Genomic DNA, 14,419 nt, shown 5'->3' with positions numbered 1-14,419 from the left:
GAAATGGAACACTTAAAGCCAACGCCCGAAAGCCATTTTGAGGAAAAATGGACTTTGCTTCGTGATTGAAATCCAAATGCCAAATGTCGATGGATTGCCACACGCTGCTGACCTCGGAAAGGGTGAAAATGGGAAATTGCAGCGGTCTTTTGTCTTTCATTTTCGTTAACATTTTAATTCGCATGTAGGCGAATTTCGCATGTTGAAATGGAATTTTCGCGAGCTCGTTTTTTTTCGCGTGTGTGTTGAATTGAAACATTTATTTATAAACAAGCGGCGAGAAAAAGTCGCAGAGATAAAAACAGAAAACAGAAACAAGTGAAACATCAAAAATGAAACAGCATTTCAATCAGCACATAAGGCGCAGCCTGAGTGGGTGTGGGAGGGTTTTCCGATTGCAATGGAGAGGACGAGTCTGCCATGGCCTCGGTGCCCAAAAGTATGCTATGGAAATTGGGCTCGACTGTTTGCCAACCGATGTTGGAATGGATTGGCTACACAGAGAGAGGCTGGCAAGTGGAAATGCTGCCAACAGTTTTTGTCCATATGTTTTCGCACCCATCCGAGCTTGCCGACTTTTTCTGGCATTTAGCTCTTTGTGATTTATTTCATGGCGCACATTTGTAACAAAAACGACAAACAAAAATAAAATAAAATAAAAAGCCGCCTCAACAACCACGACAGTGAGAGGAGCAACACTTGAAGGTTTTTCAGTTTTTGTTTTAATTAAAACCAAACTTTAATCAATCGGTTTGTCGGAAATTGACAAACACTACAACGATGATGGCAACGCAATGGCCCGGTTTCAGTTTAATGGCCAACTCAACATTTAAATCGACTTTTTAGCACTGGATAGAAATGCTCAAAAATAACAGAAATGTGTAGTTCCTGCCAGAAAGTACAATGTACATATACATACTATAAATTAAGTGGTCTTGTAATATAGTAAACTTTTAAGCACTTGATAGAAGTGCTCAGAAAATAACAGATACAAGTATATGTATAATCGGTTTTATAAGAGCTACATAGTCTTAGATTTACATATTAGGGTTATAAACGGATTCTAATAAACTATATATACTCGTATATATTTACATATGCATGTGTAAAGAAAAAAACTGAAAATATCTGACAATAGCTTACAGCGACTACAACCGTTTTGGTCAGAGATTCTTAACATTAAATTTAATTTCTAGCAATAAATATTCATCTCCATTAATATTAAACGGATCCAATTACTATCCATTGATATAGGCATGTACTTAAAACCAGTTTTATAAACACATCGTCTCTAGCCATCACATATGTATCTAAGACACATTCGTTCGTAGTTAGCACAAGAGCTACAAATTTATTTAAATGCATTCTACAACTGGTTTTCCATCAATTGAATTGATACACTCAGTGCTGCTTCTCAATGGGCAGCACTTTATTTGAAAAGGTTTTCATTGCTTGATGTCCCCAATGTCCTAGCCACCACCCAACTATGCCAACGGCGGTTTATGCAGCTTGCCCCAAGCTGCGCGCCATAAAGTATGCAACTTCATTGATAACATTTATTTCAAATGCACTCAAAAACCACTCAATAGTATGAAATTTGCTGCATTTTACCTGCACACATACACATATACATAAGCACTCACACACACACACGACCACCATCCATACTCATAGACCGGTAGTAATATTTGCCACACCGCCCCGAATAAAGTCTCTAGAGGTCGCTGAAGCGTGCTCATATCGCATATCGTCAGCCAGCAAATGAGCAAGTATCTAAGGGTGTGTGTGTGTATTAAAAAAGCTTCTTTATTATATTTCCCACATGCTTTGCATGTCTGGATGCCTGGTGCCCGCTTTGCACGTATACATATACAAAAATATATGTATGTCCTTTAAATGCGGCTATATACGAGTATGTATCCTGGTTTTGTAATACATAAATTTTATTGGAGAGCGCACATTCATATTTCCGTTCAATGCGTGCATGAAAGTTTATAAATATTTCACTACGGAGCACGCACACCAACTACACACATACATGTTGCACCCATACAAATTAAAATGTTCATCGACAGCTGCTTGTCTAATGGCTTTCGAGTGGACTGACAAAATTGGTTAGCGCTGCTTGTGGGTATACTAAGTACTACATGCTTACTGCCTCAGACTAAATGTCCAGGAGCACTTTTGAAGATAAAACGGCAAAGTTGTTGGTCATACCGAAACGGAGAGACCCTTCCGAAATGAAACTTTGTTGAATAGGTTTTAATAAACATTAACTGGATTCCATGTTCATGTGAAATTATAGATATTTTATTATAATGCAGGTGGCCCCTTATTCAAGCTAGTTCCTAAAATAGTTACAAAGCAATTCATTGATTTATCGATTAATTTGTTCGAATTGGAGAGTCATTTGAAAATAATCAAGAAGTGATTGAAACAAGAAATGTTTAAGACGAGCGCACATTATTTTCAATATTCACAAGTATTTCAATGAAAAATATTAAAATCGATTTTTATAAGTTAAACGAGCGTTGTCTTACACAAGATTTTCGCAGATTAGTTATAATGCTCGCTCGTAAGGGTACACCAATTGAACAATTTAATAATTTTCAAATCTAACCAGCATACTGCGTGCTGTCTTTCACAAAACTGGCTTGGTCCAGTATAGTTTTCATAGCAAACTTTGGTGATGAAGAATTTTATACACACACCTACATACATACCTAGGTACTCATCCACAGATTTAATTTTACTGATTTTGAAATTGTGCAATTGCATTGAAGAACTTTTAACGCTCTGAAAGTTTTATATTCAAATTGTTCATACGAGTACGGAGTTTAATTCGAATTTTGCAATCAGAGCTCAAGTCAATGAATTGATTTTAAAATATAAGAAGTACTTCAGCCACAACTCAATGATGTAACTTTTGATGCGGTTGCCATGTGAATACGTAAAGTTAAGCTCACGTATTCTCGGCCACAAATAAGGACTTTTGATTGCTCATGCATGCGCATTTTATAGCATTGTCCTGCATTTGTCGCCATCATTCATTATGTAACGAAATTAATTGCAATTTAAGAAACACAATTGCAATGATTATAATTAAATTTTTGTAAAGTTCATACACAAATACGTACATGCATATTCATATATACATATGTACATATATATTTACATATGTGTGTTTGTGTGCGCTTCTCCATTCATTGTGAATCAGAACAATGCTCCAAAAGTTTTTGCAATTAAAATTCCAATTTATTATATTCACGCCTTTAAATTTATGCTAAATATATGCACGCAACTGTTGAACACAATGCCGATCAACCAAATCATGAATGTAAAGAAATTCAAGAGCTAAATGTCTAGATAAAAGAACTATTTTTGTTGCTGTTGAATTCTTGTCTTGGTCCCATAAATAATCACCGCGTCAGCTCCCTTTTGATAATACGCGGATGGTACTATACATATATACATATATATATAAAAAAAAAAGAAAATACTGTTTATTTCAATTCGGTTTAGAAGCATGTTCCGACAAATTTGAAGGCTTTCTGCTAAAGATGGTTCAACTAATCAGCAACTAATCAACATATTGTATTACATACGAAGCGTTTTCTAATAAATATGTATATATAAAAAATAGTTATTGCAGGCCACACAGCATTTTTACTTCATTTTTATTTAATTCAGATGTTATGTTCTTCTATGGCGAAAGTTCTGTTCTTTTGTTTGATTTTAAGGTCTTTGCTGCTAATGTTCTTCTAAATAGTTACCTTTCCTCATATAAACAGCGTATTTTTGTGCCTGTAAAGTAAATAAATCAAATATAATTTCCATGCCAATTGTATTTAATGGAGGGTAGATTAAATGGCAACTAAGAAAAGCTCCATGATTGAACATTCTTAATTGGCCTGAAAGGATCTTAAGTGACATTAATAAAATGGCCTCTATTGTAAGTGGCATAATGCTAGACTCGTGTGTTGTCTATAAGTATGTTCACATAGAACACGGCAGATGCACTCACTACTACTATTACATACCCGTATGCATATATGTAGCTGTGGACGAGGATGTGTGCATTTGGTTATCCATGTTCGGCACATCAACGTGAATTTGAAAATTTAAATTTATGCATTTGTGAGTTGTGTGCTAGTGTGTGTATGTGCTTTGTATGTTGAATAGCTAAAATATGGCCATTTGCCTTGTCAGGGTCGATTTTTGCATAAATTAAGGCAGTGATGGACGAGGTGTCCTGAGGCGGGATTTTTGGGAGTTTGCTTACAAATTAGGTTACGTCGTCAATGTTGTGGAAAATAAAATAAATAAGCCGAAACACAAAATGCTGCTTCTGTACATATACGTTATTGTATGGCTGTGTACGTGTGTACGTGTGTATGTGTGTGTTTAGCAATCACAATGGCTTATTATGGGACTGACCTAAATTTGGAAAACACACAGCAACAAACACACACACGCCGATGCAAATACGTGTATGTCTGTATGCGTGCACAAAAGTGCAATTTCATTTTGAAACAAACGAATTAATAGCAATACAAAACAATGAGAGCAGAGATAACAAATTACTCGGCATGAATAATAATAAAGTGCAGCGCAGGGCAGTGCAGTGCAGTGAAGGCAACGGCAACGGCAACGACAACTCCTTCCAAGGATCGAGCGTCTTGTTCGCTGACGTCGACATAATGAATTTCAGATGATGGCAATGACTGGCACTGGCAACCAACGACCATGTTGACAACCCGATGAACATAAAAGATTCACTCACACTCACACACATACAAGACATTTACAATTGCCAGGACCAAACTGAAACAATGAGCAAAATTTCATTACCGGACAATTCATTGCGCCGCACTCTGGCAGGGTATGGGGTTGGGCCAAGGATTTTGATATGGCCATGGGCACTGCAGGCTGCAGGCTGCAGTCTTGACGGGAATTGAAATTGAAAAGAATATGAATAAATGCGACGTTGTGTCGAGTCGGCGCTGCAGAGTTTGCCGCTTGGTTACCAACTGGCTGCTTGGTTGGTTCCTTGCTTGGCTCCGCTATTTTATCGTGCCACCCGCTATGGTTCAACTCCTGCTACCATTTGAGCGGTCGTCCTGCTGTCAGCATCGTTTTACCTCCCTGCCAGTCCCGCCCGAGTTATTTGCATTAAAAATATTATTCATTGCAATCACAAGAAGATTTGCAAAAATGTCTGCAATGAGCCGCGACGAGAACAGAGACGAAAGGGCTTCGGCTTTGTTTCAAGCGGAATAAGAAGATGACGAAATTGCACCGACAGTTATGACAATGCGACAATCCCGCAATTCGGCATTGTTCAAATTGATGTAGATTTGGAAAAGACCTCGATATGATAGCAGACACAGAGAGAGAACTGGCATACTTGTAAGAGTTCGGCTTAAATCTGCGCTGTTGTTTTACGAAAAAATTAAAATTTTCAGCATTTGATGACACATTTCCTGTTCTGTAACCTTACAAGATATGCCTCTTTACTGAGAGAGCGAAACTTAATGCATATTATTTTAAAAAATTTTTTTTATTTATTGAAGAGTATTTATTGAAGGCGTTGCGTTTAGTAACCTATGTACATAATTTACAACCATTAATTAATAATAATTCTCTTTAATTATTTTAGAGTAATTTAGCGGATTTTATTGGTCGTAGCGAGAATTATTATTAATTTATTTGATTCTCTTTAGTACTGTATAAATCTTATATTAAAGTAAATATTTTAAATTGGTTAGAATCAAAACAAAAGGTCCATTTCGGAGGTTCAGTCTTAAATAAAAAATTTTCCGACTATAAAAGTATACTTTTAAGTGAGAAATGCAAATGTTCAAAATTCGTCCTTCAGTTATTATAGTTGGGTGCCTGGCATAGCTCAACGCGCTAACTTGAGTCCTACAATGTGAGTTCGTTTCCTGAGTATGACTCCCATCATCGCAAAAAGCGTGACTTACAAAATTAATAACAAACTTAAAATTCTGTAGGAGTGATCTCATATTTGCAAAAATCATGTAAAGCTGCCGTGTTGTTGCCAAATCTGCTAATTCGCAGCATAATAATAATTAAACAAGAAAGGAAAGTCGAACGGGCTTAACTACTTGTATTAAATACCCTGTACTACCATAAAAAAATGGAATTCATTAATTAAATTAAATATAAAATATTCCATACATAATCAACCTATCATAAAAATAACTTGAGATACGGATATATAATCACTAACTGGATGTGACTACCAAATTTCAGTTTAAAATTCCACAATCGCGAATAGCGAGGAAGTGGGGGGTTCATCGGGAAAAATGAACAAACTTTCTCGAGCGTAAAAGAATCTGGATACCAAGTTTGGTTATTCTAGCTCTTATACTTTCTGAGATCCTTGCGTTCGGTTTGTCATCCTGATCACGCCACGTTTTGCCACGCCTCCTTCTGTGTGTTACATGTACACTCGCACAAATCTAATGTACATACCCGTTTACCCTTTGGGTACAGGGTATAAAAAGAAATTAAAGTTACGCGAATATATGTACATATGTATGTATACATTTTGTTCAGCAACATGAATAGTGTTTCAAGGACACTGATTTGAAAACCAACTAAAATATAACATTAACAGCTGTGTTAAACATTCCTTTACGCCCAGCTCTCTACTTAATAGCTATATACAAATGTATCTATACATACATACTTGTATTTTAGTGCATGAGAAGAGATAATGGATTCACATTTGCATAAAATAATAATGAGCAAGGACGACGGCATATTAATTGCGGCTATTATTTTTCACCAAATTAGTTGGTTCAACACAAAAAAGTCCTTAAACACACACATACACGTACAGTTGTATACTCGTAATGACTTACACACAAACATGCAGAGCTAATATGCATAAAAAGTGGTGCGATAGCGAACACTATAATTTAAATTAATTTGCAAAACAGCTACAACAACAATAAACAGTGCACACCTTTGTGGCAGTTGCTGCTGCTATTATTATTGTTGTCGTTGTTTTTGTTTTTGTTTTTGTTGTTTCCATTCCACTTTTGTCAACGAGCGAAAATTCAATGAAATTTCACACATTGCAGTTAAAAGCGCACGCTGTTGGCACAAAAGTGCTGGATGCCGAGATCTGGTAGGCGAAGGTGACGGAGGGGAAGGCGGTGGAGGAGGAGGACGCTAAGGTAGGGATGTAAAAAAACATCGATGTATCGAGCATCGACGATGTTTTTACCACGATGCATCGATGTTTTCCGATGTTTTGTTTATAACGATGCATTGTGGATCCATCGATGTTTGTCCAAGCATCGAACATTATTCATGTTTATTTGGCGGTCACATTTCTTTGTGTGGCTTACCGAAGAAAGTATATTTATAATATAAATTATTTGATGTTTTCGTTAAAATGTGTATTTTATAATATAAATTTTAGATTGTTAAGTATTTGATCTTCTTCTTTTCGTTTGTAATGTCACACTTAATATGCCTAAGAGGTGTAGCTGCAACGCGTCGTTGTTTTAAAAACTGTATATAATCAGTTTTTTAAATAAGCCATACAAGTTCATCAAAAGTCAATATTACGAGTACTATTTTGATTAACAACATTAAGTAAAATGCTATGACAGTCTCTCTTGATATACAAACATTTTTTATTTCAAGCATCTATGCTGATTAGCTCCCTAATAATACCTTTTTTTCTATGGAAAGTTAATTTTTTAAAACATCGATGCATCGATGTTTTTTTGCGATGCATCGACTATGCATCGATTTTTTATAAAGAGACATCGATGTTTTCCCTTTGACTTACATCCCTACGCTAAGGCTGAGGCTGAGGCTGAAGCTAAAGCTATACGTGTATGAGGATGAAAACATGCAAATGCAGCGTGTAATAGGAGGGCGAGAGAGCGGAAGAGATGGCAGTAGTGAAGCAAGCGTGACTGTGACTGCAGTCTAGTGGCATCTTCATTTGGTGCTGGGTGGGTATGTGTATGTGTTTGTGCGTGTGCGTGTGTGCATGTGTGCGTGAAAGCCGACGTTGTTGCTCGTGTTGCTGATGATGTTGCTGTCATAGCGCGCATGCAGCACGCTTGACTTGGCTGCTCCGCTTGTTGCAACAGCAGACACCGACACCGAAGACGGCGACGACGACGACAACAACACGGACGCTGTTCAACGGCAATGCCTTGTTTGGCATTTTCATTAGCAGAGACGCGAAGACGCAGAAGATGAAGAAGCTGCGACGTGCAACATGCAAATGCGCCATGACGCAAACACACATGCCGCACAGAGTCGGCACTCTAACAATAGCAACAACAACAGCAGCGGCAGTAACATTAGCAACTGCAGCAACCATTACAAATAACAACAAAATCAACAACAACAACAACTATACACACAGGCAACATCTTATGCAGCAAACTTCAACAGCAGATGCACTTTCAATTTATCAGTCCCGACACATCGTGCCCCTCTTTTCCACACACGGCCAAATGTGCAACGTGTGGCAACTTCAAAGCGCACTTGTACATGTTCACATTGTTGTTGTTGCTGTTGTTGTTGTTAATGCTGCTACTGCTATCATTTATTGTCCTTTTCAAGGCAGCAACTGCGCGCACATTAGTCCGCGTATCTGTTCAAAATTCCCAGCAATTAGGGAAAAGTTGTTGTTGGCTAGATACCGTGTAGTCGTAAAATGTCTATTATGTAAATTGTAATGCCAGCCATTATTAAAATCGGTTGCCAGGCAATAATTTGTTAAGCCAAATGTTTAACCAGAACGAAAGCTGTTGCCTATAAAAGAGCAGCCTATCAAGCAGCAAGTACTGCTTAAAGGGAATATTAATGACAAGTAATTCTAATTTGTAAATGATTAACCCACCACAGTCCGTTGACGGACAAATACAACATAGTATATACAAAAAATATTATTGATTTCAATATACTTGATTTCAATATACTTGGGTTGCTACATGGAATTTGCAGGAAAAACGGGTTTTCTATGTTGAATCGTGTTATTATTCAATCAACCTCCTCTTATCTTTAAAAATCAGGAAAAATGAATACATTCGAGTAGATATAGTATTTTTATTGTTCATTTAATAACACACTGAACAAATGTATTTTTTCAACATATCGAAAGTACCGTCAATCGGTTTTAAAAAGCACTCGTCTCACTACTTTGGAGCACTTATACAGAAGCTGTTAAAAACATATTTATCGTTTGCCTGCCATAGCAACGATAAGAAGTGGGACAAAAGAATACAGGCATTTCACTTAAATTATACACTCAAAAGAACGGCTTAGTAAAAATTACTATTCTCATATTCAATTCATATTCTACTTATATTCAATTCAATGTTCTAATATTTTGTAATTAAGTAAAATATAAACAGAGTAAGTTTACTTGCAAACATATTTAATTACTGTTTTTAATATGAATAATATTCAAAAAAAAATGTAATTTAATTTAAATGTTAATTTAATTAAATCAAATTAATTTAATCAATTTAATTAAACCATATTTAATTTTAAATTGCATTTAAGTAACAAATAGTTAAGTTTATTACATTTCATTTGAATTTGATTATTTTTCTTAACTTTAATTTAAAGTTTTTTTAAGTTGATTTAACTATACTAGAAATACATTTTATTATTTTTTATAGTAAATTCGAATATTTTCAAAGGTTAAGTAGAGGCAAACATTTACTGGAATTCCTAAGAGTAGACTAAAGAATGAGGGAAAAATTCAATGCATTTAAAATTTAATATTTTAATATTAAGCTAGAAATTGAAATATACACACTTTGGTAAATAATGGATTGGAAAAATTTTTAAAACTAAATATTAGAATTTACCTCTTTTTTTTAAGTGTACTGAATATTCGTTTTCTGCAATTAAAACATATGGGCAGGAATTTATTTATCATACAAATAAAGCAATGCTCAATTAAGCTTCCAAAAGGTTTTTTTTCCTGAAAATGCTTATAGCCCTTTATTTGAAAAATGTACATATGTATATACATAGTTATACTTTACATGAATCGCTTTACATGGATTGTTAAAGCTACTTAATGCTTTTCAACTCAACACATTGGAAAAAGGCGGCACAAATATTTACATGCTCGTAGTACATGTGCTCTAAAACAATGCGTCGGAGTAAAACAATTTAAACATTTGGACAGAAGCAATAACAGCAACAACAAACAACAAGAACAACAGGACAATTTGTATGAATGTGTGGTGTCCTTTGGAGATGTACGAGCAACTTGCGCTCGCTAACGAACTTTTTCTATAAATCAAAATAATAACTTCTAAGCCCGGAACGACTTCCCAAATGGCGTCCATGAAATGCAGCATTTGTGTCTTTAGTTGTCATCAACAAATGTTGCACCAGGACCCGTCGACAACCGCAGCCAGCCGGTGGCGGTACTGGCGGCTCCTTCTTTCTGCTAAGGAGCGTTGAGAATGCGATAAATTTAATAAATTACAAACCAAATCCGCAAATTTGTTGAATTCCAAAAAAGAAAAGCAAATACTAAAAATGGCAAATGGGCGTGGGCGTGGGTTATAAAAATCTAGAAAGAGGAAGAGAGCGGCGCACGGCAGGCAGTTCGGGGACTTGCCTGCCACACACATGTGCAATCTAAAGGAGACTGACTGCACGTGGATGTCCTGAATGTGTGGGTGTAAGTGATTATGGAGGGGGAGCGCAGGAAGACATTTTGGGGAGCATTTTGAGGGCAAAAGTTTTACTGTAAATTGCTTTTAATCTAATGAACGTCTCTGCTGCTGTTGCGAGTACGCCCTCGCCTGCGCCTGCGCCTGCGCCCTCATCTCGCCCGCCGCCGTTGATGACGTAGACCACGCATGGCATAGGAAACACTATGGCTGCTGCCAACATCGACCCATGACGCAACGCCACTTCTCCTCTTCGGTGTCATTAGAAAATTACTTAAGCAAAGAAGTTGCATAGAATAGAGTATAGGAAACAAAACACTCTCGCCACCGAGATAACAGGCGGAGGTAAGCGAGTGTGAGTTTTTCGGGTCAAGCGGTCCAGAAATATTCACATTAAGCTCCGCCTTAAATGACATGGTATGTACGATCTAATACAAACATTTCAAGACTTATATACAGACTTATATATATTCATACAAGATTTTTAAGGAGAGTTTAATACTTATACGTGGACTATTTTAATTGACTGCCATTAGAATCGGAATATCATTTTAGGATAATCATTCATTGCTGCTTTTTTTGCCAATCCACAGAAGAGTCTAATATTTATCTTGGACTTTGTGAAAAACTCAAAATTGCTCTCATCTAACAATAGATCATTATCATCATCATTACCCTTCTACCAGAAATACTGCTATTTGTTGGTGAACACAATTAAACCATAAAAAATGATATAGGAAAGATTAATATAAGAAATAAGATATGTGTATCTATGCTTGAAAGATAAACAACGGGTTGAGCTAGGGATCTGAATAAATTTGTATAGTTTCGGAAAGCTCCATTTCAGAAAAACAAGAGAAATGTTTCTGAAGGTTTTATTTTCTTAAGCTATATACACTTACGCGATTAGCTGTCTTACATTTTCGTTGCTGAACAATTTTATCTTCCCATCAATGACAAAATGGCTTGAGATCAATCAATGGACGGTCAAAGGTGTGTCTTCTTGAGAAATGTTCATAAACTAAGTAAGTAATGATTTTTGTAATTGAAATAAAGAAACATCATTTATTAGTTTCCCACACATGCACACCCATCTACAAACAATAAAACACAACCACACGCTCACACACACTGCATATTAACATTAACAAATCATGTTCCAGCCAGAGTACGAAAAGCGTTTACTGGGCCAGTGCCTCAGTGGACCATCATTTCCCGATGAGCGACTAATACCGCAACGTGCCGGCAACACTTGGAGCCGCAACTTTGCCTTGAATGAGAAAGTGGATCCGAAGAGAGGCAACTGTCGGCGCGCTGCGGCGCAAGAGGATAAGAGGAACACGCTATATGCCTGCTTGCTGCGCAATGAATTTCTGGGCTCGGAAATTGCATCCCTGGATGCGTGTAAGACAAATGACAAGTATCGCTGCGATGTGGGGGACTACAAGGAGCGCGAGAATACGCGTCTTTATACGTATCGACAGCCAAGGGAGCCCAGCCATCAGCCTTTTGCGGCCGTTAATTTGGCCAGCCAACGACTCCTGAGCATGCCCATTCGGCCGACGCGAAAGCTATCGCGACTGCCCTACAAAATACTGGATGCGCCGGAGCTGCAAGATGATTTCTATTTGAACCTGATCGATTGGTCGTCAACGAACATGCTAGGCGTGGGTCTGGGCTGTTCCGTCTATCTGTGGAGCGCTAACAACGGTCAGGTGACGCGCCTGTGCGATCTCAGCAACGAGGACAATCCTGTGACTGGTGTGTCCTGGCACGAGAGTGGCCGCAAACTTGCATTGGGCACATTTAGTGGTTATGTGAGCATTTGGGATGCCAGCCGGCAGAAGCTGATAACAAAGTTTGAGGGGCATTCGGCACGCGTAGGTTGTCTGGCCTGGAATTGTAATTGCCTCGCCAGCGGCTCAAGAGATGGCACCATCCTAGTGCGCGATACACGCGCTTCACCATCCACACAAGCAGTGCGCTCCATGAAAGGACATACACAGGAGGTGTGTGGCTTGGGATGGTCACTGGGCGGTCAATATTTGGCCAGTGGTGGCAACGATCGGCGCGTGCTCATCTGGAGCAATCAGAGTAACGATCCACTGCACAGGTTCGAGAAGCACAAGGCAGCTGTGAAGGCGTTGTCTTGGTCGCCGCATAAGCGTGGCTTGCTGGCTACCGGGGGCGGCACTTCTGATCGCTGTCTACGCTTCTGGAATGCGCACACCGGCCAGTTGGTGCAGTGCATCGACAGCGGCTCACAGATCAGTAACTTGGCCTGGGCACCCGAATCTCAGGAACTAGTGACCACACATGGTGTTGGGCAGCCGCAGCTCATAGTGTGGCGTTATCCCTCATTGAAGCAGGTGGTGCGGCTTTCGGGGCATTCACATCGTGTGGTCTACTTGGCCGTTAGTCCGGATGGCGAATCGATTGTGACGGGTGCTGGCGATGAGACACTGCGCTTCTGGAGCGTCTTCACCAAGCGACAGCCGCAAAAGGCCGGCGATTCGGTGCTGGCTCTAAATTACGACATGCGCTAAGGCCAGGCAGGTCTTCTACAACCCATTCTGAAAGCCACTGACAATTTAATTGGGTTGCCAGTCGTGTCAACACCTGCCACCCAGCACTCTCCAGTCTGTTTCGTTCGTACCCTGGCCAGTGCGACCAGATTAGTTGCTAATTAAACGCCAATTGTAAATGTTTGCCTGCGTGTTCTGTTTCTCTTCCCTCGCCCACTTCCACATCCGCTTCCCGCCACCTTCAAATTGAGCTGACACTCTGCGGAATTGGCAGGGCACCCACTCCCACTACAATTGGAATTCGAATTGGGAAGAGATGGAGATGCATTGCAGCACTTTGGGCGTACTCGCACACTAAGCTGACGTCTACAAAATATTTCGACTGCTCCACTCACATAGCCTGCGTCAGTTGTCACTAATCCAAATTTATGCAAATTGCCAGCTGCAACGCCTGCCTTCCAGCTGCTAGGCAAAAAAGATAGGAAGCTAACGAAAAAGTCAGTGATGCCAGCCGACATATGTAGCTATTTTTCCGACAAATCCATCCCAGTGTTCTGTGCAACAATTAAGTCATGTGTTATTTTGGGTATATTTATATATGTATGTATGAACGCAAAATTGTCAAGATTATATTGAGGATACTCGTATACCCAGTGTAATGTAATAAAATTTCAGTCCTTTGTATTTATGTGAGCCAGACATTATTTTCAGAAGTAAAGAAAGTGGATAATCCAACCGTAGCCTTAATACTTTTCAGCTTGATTCGGGAACCTTTTATTATTTTTATAAAAGCGTGTTCACTGAGTATACCCAAAGCTGTTGGGAAAAAGTCCCTGCATCAAATTCTCGGATCTGTGAGCGTATTTCGAGTCATTAATTAATTAACATCCAATTATTTGAAACATTTTTTTCGAAATTCTCAATATTAACTCCATTATTAGTTTATGGCTTAAGATATATATTGTTTTAAAAAAGTTCTACCTCTGTATAACAGATATACTAGTATACTATAACACAGATTCCATAAATTTGTTTTGTGTTTTCTTAGCTTTTGAAATAATAATAATTATGTATCGCCTGTATACATCGACTCCTAATGTGCCGAATCATGAGTATCATTAGTTTCTTAGAATTTGTAAGGCAATTAACAAATTTAAAAGTATTATGTTACTACATGTACCAAATATTTATTCG

At 38.3% G+C, this 14,419-nt stretch overlaps 1 protein-coding gene across 1 annotated transcript; it reads left to right on the top strand.

Annotated features, from left to right (window-relative positions):
• Positions 1–11,779: 11,779 nt before the first annotated feature.
• On the top strand, positions 11,780–13,408 carry LOC115633929 (fizzy-related protein homolog). Its single transcript, XM_030531446.1, has one exon. The coding sequence runs from the start codon at positions 11,855–11,857 to the stop codon at positions 13,244–13,246; it is 1,392 nt and encodes a 463-aa protein (XP_030387306.1). The 5' UTR covers positions 11,780–11,854; the 3' UTR covers positions 13,247–13,408.
• The last annotated feature ends 1,011 nt before the right edge of the window (positions 13,409–14,419 follow it).

This window comes from Scaptodrosophila lebanonensis, unplaced genomic scaffold, assembly GCF_003285725.1.
Source record: "Scaptodrosophila lebanonensis strain 11010-0011.00,11010-0021.00 unplaced genomic scaffold, SlebRS2 tig00000001-arrow-pilon, whole genome shotgun sequence".
NCBI lineage: Eukaryota > Metazoa > Arthropoda > Insecta > Diptera > Drosophilidae > Scaptodrosophila > Scaptodrosophila lebanonensis.
The sequence above is the reverse complement of the archived record's forward strand: the minus strand, read 5'-3'. Positions and strand labels throughout refer to the sequence as shown.